The 14,303-nt window shown below is 32.8% G+C and overlaps 1 protein-coding gene across 1 annotated transcript in view; it reads right to left on the reverse strand.

Moving 5' to 3' along the window:
- Positions 1 to 14,303, reverse strand: part of GPATCH8 (G-patch domain containing 8) — an 82,835-nt gene that overhangs the window by 17,158 nt on the left and 51,374 nt on the right. The window contains 1 exon segment of the mRNA XM_032457361.1: positions 2,172 to 2,315. Within this exon segment, the coding sequence (XP_032313252.1) occupies positions 2,172 to 2,315 (144 nt within the window).

Genomic DNA, 14,303 nt, shown 5'->3' on the forward strand with positions numbered 1-14,303 from the left:
ATAATATAAAAAAGAGTAATAAATGAATATGTGGGATCATTTGGATGAAAAAACTAGAAATGTTTACAACATAACTGGGGACTTAAAATGAGTGATTTGTTTGTACCAACCAAAGGCCAAATGATACCATCATTCCATATCTATTTGGAAGTTTTACAGTAGTGCTAAGAGAATAGTTTCTCAACCTCTGCACCACTGACTGACATTTTAGGCCAGGCAATTCTTTGTTGCAAGCTTTCCTGTGAATTGTAGGATGTTTAACAGCACCTTTGGTCTCTACCCACTAGCTGTCAGTAGTACCATCTCCCTAGCTTTGATAATCAAAAATGTCTCCAGACATTGCCAGGTGCCCCCAGTGGGACAAAATCTCCCCAGGGGGAGAACCACTGCAACTGAGAAAGTGGTAAGGGAACCAAGTCAACATAAGGTGCACAGGAGAATAAACATGTCAAATTCAAATGAACCACAGCTCTAACAATTTCTACTACTCTCAAGGTGAGAGAATTATCACCAAAACATTACCATCTATCACATTAATGTTGTCAATGTGAGTTTTATTAGTTCTGTATTTTTGCTCAGATTTAATTTATAAATCTGTTTTGCTCTGAGAGTTTTTTCCCCCTTAAAAAGCAAGTCTATGCATGATTCAAGTTTGAATCACACTTTCCCTTTTATTTTTTGGTTTATTTTTCTCTAATTGAAAGAAAGACAAGTCAAGAAACTTCTCATCAACTAAAAATGTAACCTTTCTAAATGTCCTTTTGGTGCCTAAAGTTTCTTCTAGAGTCTTTTATCATATACAATTCTTAATTGAAAAAATTCTCAAGAGCCCCCAAAATACATATTTAGATGTCTTTGTTAATTCCACAAAAAATCATAACCCCAAAATTTGGATTATATATACACCAAAAAGCTGGAAAAGTTGCTGGATAAGCAACATTCACTGCTGCATTCATCTTTCAGATGACAGATGATTCTTCGAAGCAGTAAGGTAATTGCCAATATACCTTGTCCATTTATATGCTCTCTAGATTTCTCTTCTTCAAATCGAGCAGAGCCGACAATATATCAAAACAATATCCAAAGTTGTATACAAAGTTAAAAAGCTGTCTTCAATACAAGTTTATCACTGGAAGCATCTTAAATTGGTTAGGTGTGGTTAAATGTGAAAGAGATTGTTGCAAAAAACTGTAAGACCACAACCAGCTTACAAACTATTCCTGTGCTAGTAAGAGTAAAACTTAGTCAGAGCCTGCCTTTTATGTGCACTGAAATCTTATGGTTGGTTAGGAGATGAGGCAAATGTTAAAAAAAAAAGTTGGTTCAAAAGGTCCAGCTTATAACAGCATCCCACCAATGCTCATCAATCTCATAAGTTTAATACATATGACTATCGTATCCCCAAAGACCTAACAAGTTCTGCTAAAGTCACCCAAGATCAAATGGCTCAAAATTCTTTAATAAGTCAGAATTGTTCTATAGATTTCAAGTTTCACTTTCTCCTTCTAAAATCCCCCAAGATGATTACTGCCACCTTCTTTATGCCATAACTAGTTATGTATAAGTTTCTTTTCTAAATCAATGAAAGAAAGAAAGAAAAAAAGACTGCAAAGAAGGTATAATTCATTTTCAGCAAGCTCTTCAACATGCAGCATCAGAGTTTTTTTTGTTAAAGACAGCATCTAATTTTATTTCCCTTCTCAAGATTTATCTGCCTTCCAAAGTATACTGAATAACAAAATGACTTACTGACAGGATACAGCCAATGAAGCATGAACTTTTAGATACAGAAGATGAAATGACCACAGTATGAGATAACCATTCAAAGCTTAACAAGTTCAGAAAGGAGGAAAGAAAACAAAGCTCCCAGTGATCCTCAGCTGAATTATCAAATTAAACACAAATTTAGAAACCACTCAAAGCCAAAAACTTTATGCAAGATTTATGAAGCTCACAATTCTTCACTCTACATAAAATCTTGGAAAGGTGATGCCTATGTCAGGACTTCTTGTCACTGAAACAAAATCAAGTCAGTCAGATGACCTCAGATAAAGACAGGCAGATATAAGAAACCACAGTCAACAAGTTTTTGTGGGTACACTCATAAAATTCAATAGTTATAACAACAAATAAAGTATCTTTTTCCTTGTTAGCAATTAACTATTCCTCACCTGTTTGTGTGCATGATCATAGGAGTTGATATGGTTGTCAAATTCCTGATGTTTCTGATATTGCTTATCACAGAGTTCACAGTAAAAGTTTGCTCTGAGGTCTTCCAACGCTTTGGCAATTGCCTTCTCTTTGTCAACATAATCCTGTAAGAACCACAAAATAAAATAAAAAATGAACTTTATAGAATTTTAAGTGAATGTTATAAAAAATAGCCTTACCTGAAGAGAGGAAGAGGTCTCTTCATAACATTTAGCGGTGCCAGGAAGAGCACAAGTAGCAATTTGGTGGGGTATTTAGTGTGAAGTTATGCTAACAATTCTTCAAATTAATATTTTTTAAATGACCATACTACCCAAGGCAATTTACAGATTCAATGCAATCTCTATCAGATTATCAATGGCATTTTTCACAAAACTGGAACAGATAATTTTGAAATTTATACAGCAACACAAAAGACCCTAAATAGCCAAAATGTTCAAAAAGTTTAATTTTACTTTCTCTTTTGGCAGTATGGTAGACTAGATACTGTGGCATTTCCTACACCTTCTTATCCTTGGCTAAAAAAAACCCCAAACAACCAGATACATAAAACATAATTTTTACTGCATTGCAGAAACCATACAAATAAAACTATATCCTCAAGAGGAACAATAGAAGAAAACAAAGCAAAAAAATCAGCTATGATCTGAAATTGAAACCAAAGCTGCAATGGGCAAGGGTCCTTCTCAGGACATGTGGGTGACACTGGAGCTTGGGGTTCCAGCAAGGTGGGAGAGCTAAACCTGAGAAACCTCATTAAAAAAGGAAAAGAACCTGGAAGTGGGCTGGAGAGATCCCAGGATCTCTGAGTCTCAGCAGAGGGAATAAAGAATATTCTCAGAAAGCATTCTCAATTTTGGTCCTAAATTTTTCCTAGATTAGGATCAACAAAATATGAGTTACAATCAAAGACCGCTATATACACAAAAGGAAATAAATCTATCACAAGTGAGAGTAAAAAAATAAGCAACAGACTTAGGCTCCCCCAATCTGATATTGGAATAGTCTGCTACAGAATATAAAGTAACTATAAAATGTTTAAAATACAAAATGGAATTACAAAAAATGAACAAACATAAAACACTATTAAAGAAACAAAAACAAAAACCTATGCAGACTACAGAAAGAATCAAATGAGATTTTTACAAAGAAAAATCTAACTGTAAAAAACAAAAAAAAGTATTTCTCAACTACTTGGGGAATTGTTTAAAAACAGGCTAGATACAGCTCAAAAAAGATGTAGCAGGGTAATGAAAATGTTCTGGGATTAGATTGTAACAATGGTTGCATGACCTTGTGGAATGTAATAAAATCCACTGAACTGTGCACTTTAAAAGGGTGAATTTTATGGTTAGTGAATTACATCTCAGTTGACATAACGGCTGAGAAATTTTCCAAACTGATGAAAGATATGACTCCACAGGAACAGGAAGCACAAAGTATACCACATAGGCTAAATAAAAATAAGTACCTAGATACACTCTAATGAAATTATAAGTTATGGGACCAAAGACAATGAAATCATAAAACTACTTAGAAAAATTAAATCATCCACAATCAGACTGACAGTAGATTCAAAAGCAACAACAAAAGACAGAAGATAGTGTGCTTCAGTGTGCTGAGGGAAAACACATTTTTACTTGTATACCAAATGAAAATATTTTTCAGAAATGATGGAATTAAGGCATTTCCAGATAAAAAGAGCATTTACCACTAACAGATTAATTAAAAAAGGACCTTCCTAAAGCAGTATTTTTGAATTCATACATTTCAACCCACTAGGATCATACTGATTTAGTAGACTGTAACAGACATAGAAAAGAAAAAAAGAATAGAAAAATACAGTATTTTACATAACAAGAGTAAATATTGTCTTGTAAAACTTTTGTTTCAATTGTGTTTGTGTGTCTGTAATATTAAACATATTTCTTACTGCAGCCTTGAAAGTCATTGTTTTAAGGATGTACCTTAGGGAAGAAGGAAAATGATGCTAGAAAAAAGGTCTGAAATTCCAAAAGTAAATGGTAAGCAATGAAATTAATAAATATACAGATGAATAATAACAGTAACAACAGCACCCAGTTTGCAGAATGGAAAAGGGATAAAAACAAAATGTTAGCTGACATAGCCATGTATAACAGGAATCCTACCGATTGAGACGGAGTTAACTTCAGACTTTGTTAAATTAAGCATAATTTTTTACTAAAATTCCAACAGTTATTATTAGACTAGAAGTAGTAAAGGGGGAAAAACTAAGAAAACTTCAACTTTATAAAGGTAAAACAGGACAATAAAAGAGAAGTCAGGAAAACAGAAAGTAAAAAGATGGTATAAAACAGATTTATAAGTAGTCACAATAAATGTAAATGTACTAAAATACTGTCAGAAAAACAAAATCCAATTACATGCTGTCTGAGATACTCCTAAAGGATAGAAAAAGATATACCAGGCAAATACTAACCAAAAGAAGTTGGAATAACTATGAACATTCAACTTCTTAGACTTTATGGCAAAAAGCATTACTTTAGACTATGGTCAGCTACGGAATTAAACAAGATTATTCTCCAAATAAGCTGCACTGCTAATTTTGAAAAGCCAACACAGATATGTTGGTTATCCATTAGTTCTTATTTTTAAATTGAAGTAGTCAGTTATGATGTGTCAATTTCTGGTATACAGTATGCATATACACATATATATTTATTTTCATATTCTTTTTAATTAAAGGTTATTACAAAATATTGAATATAGTTCCCTGTGCTATACAGAAAACATTTTAATCTATTTTTATATATATTAGCTAACATTTGCAAATCTGAAACTCCCAAATTTATCCCTTCTTACTCACTTTCCCCGAGTAACCATAAGATTGTTTACTATGTCTGTGAGTCTGTTTCTGTTTTGTAGATGAGTTCATTAGTGTCTTCTATTTTTCTTTTTTTTTTGGATTCCACATGAGTGATATTCTATGGTATTTTTCTTTCTGGCTTACTTCACTTAGAATGATGATCTGTAGGTCCATCCATGTTGCTGCAAACTGCACTGTTTTATTCTTTTTATGACTGAGTAGTATTCCATTGTATAAATATACCACAGCTTCTTTATCCAGTCATCTGTTGATGGACATTTAGGTTGCTTCCGTGTCTTGGCTATTGTAAATAGTGTTGCTATGAACATTGGGGTGCATGTATCTTTTTGAATTAGAGTTCCCTCTGGATATATGCCCAAAAGTGGGATTGCTGGATCATATGCTAAGTCTATTTTTAGTTTTTTGAGGAATCTCCATACTGTTTTCCATATTGGCTGTACCAAACTACATTCCCACCAGCAGTATAGGAGGGTTCCCTTTTCTCCATACCCTCTCCAGCACTTACCGTTTGTGGACTTTTTAATGATGACCATTCTGACTGGTGTAAGGTGATACCTCATTGTAGTTTTGATTTGCATTTCTCTGATAATTAGCAATATTGAGCATTTTTTCCATGTGCCTATTGGCCTTTTCTATGTCTTCAATGGAGAATTGCTTGTTTAGGTCTTCTGCCAATTTTTGATTTGGGTCTTTTTTTTTTTGGTTATTAAGTTGTATGAGTTGTTTATATATTCTGGAAATTAAACCTTTGTCAGTCACTACCCATTAGTCTTAATGAGGTTTTGTTTCAAAAGTGTGGGACTGACCCAAAGAGGTGGTCCAACTGGCCTCAGCAGTTTCACTTAAAAACTAGACATCAAAAGACATCTCAAAGAAGTTGAATATATTCATTTGTTGTAAGGTAGCAAAGAAGAATAAGAAGGGGAAAAGAATGATAAATGATAAATGACTGTTTGCTAGCCTTTTAGAGCAGGGTAGATGCATTACTCTCATAATGAGTAACTCCTTCTATCTAACAGACTTAAAGATAAATCTCATTTCAAAGGCTCTAAAATCAGCCTTTTATTCAGTTTTGTATTTTTTTGGATACATTTTCAAAGCAGCATCTATCACCTCTCTATATTTCTCACATGAACTACTTAATCAATAAGCAAGAAAAGGTTGCTTTATTTTGTGGAATGCCAGTATTTAACTAGTGTGGTTAAATGTGTTAAAATTGAAAAGTGAATATATAGCATATTATGATTTTTACCCTATTCAATTCTTCTTAACAGCTTTCTCTCAGCATCCTGGGCAATTTCATGTTGTCTGGTTATTGAGCAACTTGTGGATATTCTCCCTTATCAGTATCGGTTTCCCAGAAAGAAGTCAGAAAGCTCACCTTCCCAATCCCTCTTAAAACTAGGGTGCAGACATATGATCTACGCTCTTCCTGTCAAATTCATCTGCGTGAAACTTTTCAAAAGTGAGCAGTATAAAGAAGTAGATGCCAAATGGAATCCCATCTTCTAGCAATGGTGGCTGTAGAAGCATATTTTAATTATATCTTGGTTTTTGTTTAATTCTGTAATTTTTTAAATGTTTATATACATTTGGAAGATTAACTCTTCTAAAAAAAAGATACCAGAAGAGTGGATTAAAGAAAAAAACACAATCCAATTAAGTATTGATTGTAAGAGATTCCTTATTGTTTTCTCAAGTCTTTCAATGGGAATCATGTTCCTTTCTCCTGAAGTACTTTCTTTGAAATTTCTTTTAGAAGAGTCTTTTGGTGGCAAACTAATTTTTTAATCTGAAAATTTATCTATTTTCATCTTTATTCTTAAAGATATTTTTGCTGGGTGTCCAATTCTAGGTTAACAGTTGTTTGCTCTAAGCACATTCAACATTCCATTAGACTGTAACAGAATCCACGTTGTATTCAAATTTCCTTGTTACTGTAACTGTTCTTTAAAAACTGTCTTCTTCTTTGGCATGGTACAATTTTACCATGATGTATCTACATATAGACTTCTTAATCTTTTTCTAACCATTTAAAAAAACTGAAGACAGTTAATTTACAATGTTGTATTAGTTTCAGGTGTACAGCAAAGTGATTCAGTTACACACATATATATTCTTTTTCCGATTCTTTCCCATTATAGGTTATTATAAGATACTGAATATATAGTTCCCTGTGCTATACAGGAGATCCTTGTTGTTTATTTCATATATAGTAAAGTGTATATGTTAATCCCAAACTCCTACCTTATGCCCATCCACCCCCCCACCCCCATCCCCCCTTTCCCCTTTGGTAATCTTAAGTTTGTTTTCTATGTCTGTCAGTCTGTTTCGGGTTTCATAAATAAGTTCATTTTTTATATTTTAAATCCCACATATAAGTGTTATATATTTTTCTTTGTCTGATTTACTTCACTTAATATGATAATCTCTAGGTCCATCCATGTTACTGCAAATGGCATTATTTCATTCCTTTTTTTGGCTAATATTCCATTGTAGATAAATATCACATCTTCTGTATCCATTTATCTGTTGATGGACATTTAGGCTGCTTCCATGTCTTGGTTATTGTAAATAGTGCTGCTATGAACACTAAGGTGCATGATCTTTTGAATTAGAGTTTTCTCTGGATATATATACCCAGCAGTGGGACTGCAGGATCACATAAGTCTATTTTTAGTTTTTAAAGGAAACTCTCTACTATTCTCCATTGTGGCTGCACCAATTTACATTCTCACCAACACTGCAGGAGGGTTCCTTTTTCTTCATATCATCTCCAGCATTTATTATTTGTAGACTTTTTAATGATGGCCATTCTAACTGGTGTTTCTTTTTAAATCTTGTTTGAGATTCATTAGGCTTCCTGTGAATTATGTCTTTCATCAAATTCTGGGATCTTTTCTTTGAACATTGCCTCTACCCTATTCTTTTTTTCTTTCTTTCTGGAACTCTGTCTAGACAAATATTAGAGCTTCTCATTCTTTATCATTCAACTCTTAACCTCTTTCATGTATTTTCTTTTTCTCTTACATTTTTTCCTATGATTTTATTTTACTTTATTAATAGACTTTATCTTTTTAGAGCAGTTTCAAGTTCACAGCAGAATTGAGCAGAAATACAGAGTTCGCACAAAGCCCTCCCCACACTCTTTCATGTATTTTGCGTTTCTCTCTTTCTTGCCCTTCCTCTCTCTACTTCTAACTGCATTCTGATATTTGTTCAGATGTGTTACAATTCACTGTTTGACTCTGTGTAAAATGCTATTAAATCCTCTGAGTTTTTAAGATAGTCTCTTGCCTTTTACTCAGCATCTCAATCCCTCTTTATTCTTAAACATATTAAATATGCTTGTTTTATATGCTGTAATTGGAGCTGACAATTCCAATATCTTAAGTCTTAAGGAGTCTGATTTTGCTCTTTTTTCCCCTCTCCTAACTCTAGTCCATAGTGTTTAGTTTCTCAGTTGGATTTGTGATATGACTATGATCTCCTGTTTTGGGGAACTTTATCTAGGAGTTCTCTGAAGCCTAAGTTGCTCTAGAGAAGTTTGAATTTGCTTCTTCCTAAGGGCACTATTTGCCTGAGACCACTTTACCATATATTTCACTTACTCTTAATATGTCATTGATTATTTTATGTCCCACTAAAAAAGAAAAAAAAGATAGAAATAAAATTCTGACAACTGAATTTTAATTAATTTTGGAAAATGCTCAGTCATTATCTCTTAGAATTCACCTCATTTATCTCTCCTTCTACTGGGACTTTAATATATTGTATTAAACTGTCTGATATCCCATTAATCTTGGATTAATGTTCTGTTTCTTTTTTTACTTTTTCTTTCAATTTGTTTGGATAATTTATATTAACTTGTCTTCAAATACACTGATTCTATCTTTCGCTGTGTCTAGTCTGTTGACAGGCTCACTGAAAGAATCCTTCATCTCTGACATTGTATTTTTCCTTTCTTTCTGGGTGACTGAATCCATTCCTGTGATCTTAAAATCATCAATATGCTAGACATCTCTCAAACCTATACTTCTTGCTCAGAGCAATTTCCCCTTAAATTCCACAGGTGAATTATTTTGTTGGTTATTTTTACTGGATGCATATTAAGCACCATAAATTTCAGACGCTCCAAAACGAACTCATTCCATTTACACCATCTGTTCTGTCTTCTATGTTTGGTTATATGTGGAAGATATAATGGGAATAATCAGTTTTTTAATTGACTTATTATTACTGCAAGACAGAAGAGAGTTAAAATGGAATTAAAATAGTCTAAGATGTTATATTATCTATGAGGAAGGTAAAGTAAAATATAATAAGTATGTACACTGTAATTTCTAGGGTAACTACTAAAATAGTAGTGTATTATTCCCAGTTTAATGGAGAGGAAAAAAGAAGGATAAAAATAATCAATACAAAAGAATGCAGAAATAAAGAAGGGGGGACAAAAAGGACAAAATAAGATAACCGATTTATGTCTAAATATATTGGAAATGACATTACCTATATTTAGATTAAATATTCCAATTAAGAGAGTCTGGGGAAAAGAGAGACTGGAAGACTAGATAAAACACCCACAAACAATCTGATTAAATGTTGATTATAAAAAACGAAAAGAAAAAAGATGGAAAAGGATGTATCAGAAAATACACTAACTTAAAATAAAATTCATGTCAAAAATAAAAAAGAAAGAAAGAAGAGAAAAGAAAATACACTACCCAAAATAAAGCTATTAAAATTGAGTATCAGACAAAAGAAACTTTAAGGCAAAAGTATCACTTCATAATTACAGGCTCAATCTACTAATAATTATAAAGTTGTATGTAGCTTCAAAATATAGATTAAAAAATGTCAAAACTGTAAGAAGAAATGGAAAAATACATCAGTGGAAGATTAACATTCCTCTCAGTAACTGAGTTTAAGCAAGCAAAAAGAATTTTGTAAGAATATAGTTGATTCAATCAAAACAATTAACAATCTCAAACAAACAGAATACGTGGAAAACTGCACCCAACAACTGAAGGATATATATTCTTCTCAAGTAAACAGAGTATTTAAGAAGACTGACCACCTTATTCTATTTCAAACAACTGATATTATTCGCTGTATTACAATTAAATTAGAAATCAGTAATATAATCATTAGGGGAAAAACAGTCACATGTTTAGAAATCAAGAATCACTTTTAAAAAAACTTAATAGTTAAAGAAGAAATCATGGGGGGAGAGGGAAGAGTGGTAGAGTACATGCTTAGAATGCACAAGGTCCTAGGTACAATCCCCACTACCTCCATTAAAATAAATAAATAAATTAAGTAATTACAAAAAAAAAAACTACTTACCTCCCTGCCAAAAAAAGACGAAATCATAATAAACTAGAAAATATTTTAAACTGAGAGATAAAAATGACACATCTCAACTCCTGAGATGTAGCTGAAATGATAATACTGAAGGGAAAGAGGAGGGAAGGGGAGAGAGAACGGAGGAAGAGGGAGGAAGGAAGAAAGAGAGGGAGGAAAGGTACAAGAACTGGAAAGAATGACACTGAAATGTCCTTATTTGCAGAAAAGACATAGGAAATCCAACAGATTCTTCAGATAATAAATTCTTATCAATACTAGTAATGAAAGGTTGCTGGATACATTAAAAAAAAAAACCCAAAATATTTCTGTATATCAACAACAAAAAACAACATTAGGATTTCTGGTATGCACGTGGCAGCATATGAAAAATCTTTTCTTCTTGGATATGATACAAAAGGAAAATGGTGACATGATGTGGAGAAGGAAAAAAAAATGGATAAGAGAAATTAAACTCCTTACAGAAGCTTTGTGAGGAGAAATGCTGTAGAAGCCATACAAGGCCAGTGAGCAGTGAAAAAAGGTCAGTGGTAGCAGATTTCAGAAAACGATAGCAAAAACATACTTCAAGTAAAGGACTCATTTGAAGTGATATACCTACATCTCTTGCACTCATCAAGAACTTTTGAGACCTAGAAGGAGCAGAGGGAAGAACCTGGACTAGAGCAACAGGGAAACATTACTTCAAATATACAAATCCCTTCATATATACAGGCCAAAAGAATTACATTCCTTGATCTACAGGTTGAAATGGCATACTGTGTGCCAATGAAAATGGTCCCAAAACAGTAGTCACAGTCAGTACTGTAGTAAAGTTACTGACTCTTAAAGGTAAAGACTCCTTAGAGCAGTTAGGCAAAACAATCAAAGAAAGAAATCAGCCCAGCCTTTGACTTCTTCTGTATTATATTCAATTCCAGAAGTCAGTGGTACTTATAATAGATAAAGAAAAGTACTTATAATGTAAATGAGGGCAACTCATGGTATCCAAAAATTTTAATATCTACCACAACCTAGCAGCAACATTCATAAAGCAGAAATTAGTGGAGATTAAAGGAAAATAGATGAACATACTATACTAAAGTAAGGAGACTCAAATCATCTCTCATTTCATTATAGGTCAAAGAGATAAAAATAAACAAAGAAACAGAACACCTTAAGGATATTCTGATAAGGTGTGCCTGAAAATAGGGCATATACCTTTTTAAAAAGTAGTCATAAAACATTCAGCCAAAAAGACCCTATAGAGGAGACCATAATAAATTCCAAAAAGAGGAAATAATGTATGCAACAATATATGAACACAGTACAATGAAACTAGAAGTTAACATTTTTAAAAGGTCTTTCTATAAATCTGAAACTAGAATTTCTAGGGAGAAAATAATAACAACATTATGTATTAATATATAACGGCTACAGCTGAAGTAATGCTTAGGCAAAACATACAGGTTTAATTTTACTTTAAAACAATAAGATAATAAAAAACAAATAAAAACCATATCCTGGATAATGTCTTATATACGTATACCAGGAAATATATTATTCCATTTATACAAAATTCAAAAACATGTTAACATTAAACAATACATGCTTAGGGATATGAAACACATTTAATGCATTTTTAAAAGGAAGGGGAAATTTTAAAGGTAGTAACACTTTCTAATTCATTCTATGAGATCAGTATTACCCTGATACAAAGATATCAGAAGAAAACTACAGACTAACATCTCTTACGAATATAGACGCAGAAATCTTCAATAAATTGATAGCAAACCAAATCCAGCAGCATATTAAAAGGATTATATACCATGATCAAGTAGGATTTACCTCAGGAATGCAAAGTTGGTTCAACATATAAAAATGAATCTATATAATACACCACATTAATAGGAGGGAACCTCACATGATTTTTTTTCAATAGTTGCAAAGAAAGCACTTGACAAAATGTAACACCTTTTCATGAGAAAAATACTCAACAAACTATTAAGAGAGGGTAACTTCCACAATCTGATAAGAGTATTTACGGAAAACCCCCAGCTAACATTATACCTAAAAGTTGTTAGACTGAAAGCTTGCCCCAATAAATCAGAACAGAGATGTCTTCTCCCCTAAGACAGAGATATCTGCTCTCTTGTCACTTCTCAACATTATACTGGAAGTTCTAGGCAGGGCAATTAAATGTGTTAAAAAAAAAAAAAAGGGACCCAAATGGGAAAGGAAGAAGACAATCTTTATTCATGAAATAAACCCTAAAGAATACACAAGAAAACTATTCAAGCTGCTAAATGAGTTCAGCAAAGTCACAGTATACAAGATTAATACACAAAAATCACAGTAGCATTAAAAAAAAGAATACTTAGAATTAAATTTAACAAAAGAAACAGCACTTAATAAAAACATTACTGAAAGAAATTTAAGAAGATCTAAATAAATGGAAAAAAATCCTATGTTCATGGACTGGAAAACTTATTAACATTGTTAAGACAGCAATACACCCCAAACTGATCTACATTCAACATAGTCCTTATCAGAATCCCAGCTGACTTCTTTGTAAAACTGACAAGCTGATTCTAAAATTCACAGAGGGGGAAGGGTATAGCTCAAATGGCAGAGCACATGCTTAACATACATGAGGTCCTGGGTTCAATCCCCAGTATCTCCTTCGAAAATAAATAAACCCAATTACCTCTCCCCTCTAAAATAAAAAAAAATAAAATAAAAAATAAAATTCACACAGAATTGCAAGGGACTAAGAATAGCCAAAATAATCCCAAAAATGGATAATGTAGAAGGGCTCACACTTCTCAACTGCAAAACTTGCTTCAAAGCAACAGTAATCAAGACAGTATGTTACTGGCACAGGGGCAGACATATAGATCAATGGACTACAACTGAGAGAAAAAAACCCATATATATGATCAATTTATTTTCGATGAGATGCCAATACCATTCAATGGAGAAGAACAGTCTTTTCAACAAATGGTGCTGGGCCAACTGGGTAGCCACATGCAAAAAGAATGAATTTGGATAAACAACAAGGTCCAACTGTATAGCACAGGGTAACTTATAACAGCTTATAATGAAAAAGAAGATGAGAAAAAAATATATATAACTGTATCACTATGCTGTATACCAGAAATTAACAAAACATTGTAAACTGACTATACTTCAATTTAAAAAAATGAATTTGAACGCCCTACCAAATATGACATATAAAAATTAATTCAAAGTATATCAAAAGACCTAAATACAAGAGCTAAAACCATAAAATTCTTAGAAGGAAACATGTTACTTTTCATAGCCTTGAATTAGACAATGTGTCCTTTTTCTTATTATCAAAGAGAAAACTGCAAGAGAATAAGGCAGAGTGAAGGATTTATTTAAATTGGGTGGTTGGCTGAAACATGCTGTACACCAGAAACTGACACAACACTGTAAAATGACTAAACAGATAAATAAGGTGGTTAGAAAAGGTTTCCAGTGAGGCAATATTTAAGCTAAGACCCAAAGGATAAAACACAACAATGTGAAAGATTTCTAATCACAGTGGCATGACCATTCCATGTTTAAGAACACTATTTAGACAGAAAGAGGGTACAGGTCTGAAACCAAAGAACTCTAGCATTTAAAGTTCAAGCAGAAGAGGAGTCAACAAAAGAATCTATATAGAAGCAGCAAGAGAGGTAAGAAGGGAGAAATCCAGGAAAGCATAATATCTTCAAAAGCAAGAGAAAAGAAATTGTTTTAAAGAGAAAAGAGTTGTCAATTGTATTGAATGATGCCAAGAAACAAAATACAGAATAAAACAAGATGTTATATAGAGTGCTTTATGATCCAGCAATCCCACTTCTAGGCAAAT

The sequence above is a fragment of the Camelus ferus genome, chromosome 16 (assembly GCF_009834535.1).
Source record: "Camelus ferus isolate YT-003-E chromosome 16, BCGSAC_Cfer_1.0, whole genome shotgun sequence".
NCBI classification, from domain to species: domain Eukaryota; kingdom Metazoa; phylum Chordata; class Mammalia; order Artiodactyla; family Camelidae; genus Camelus; species Camelus ferus.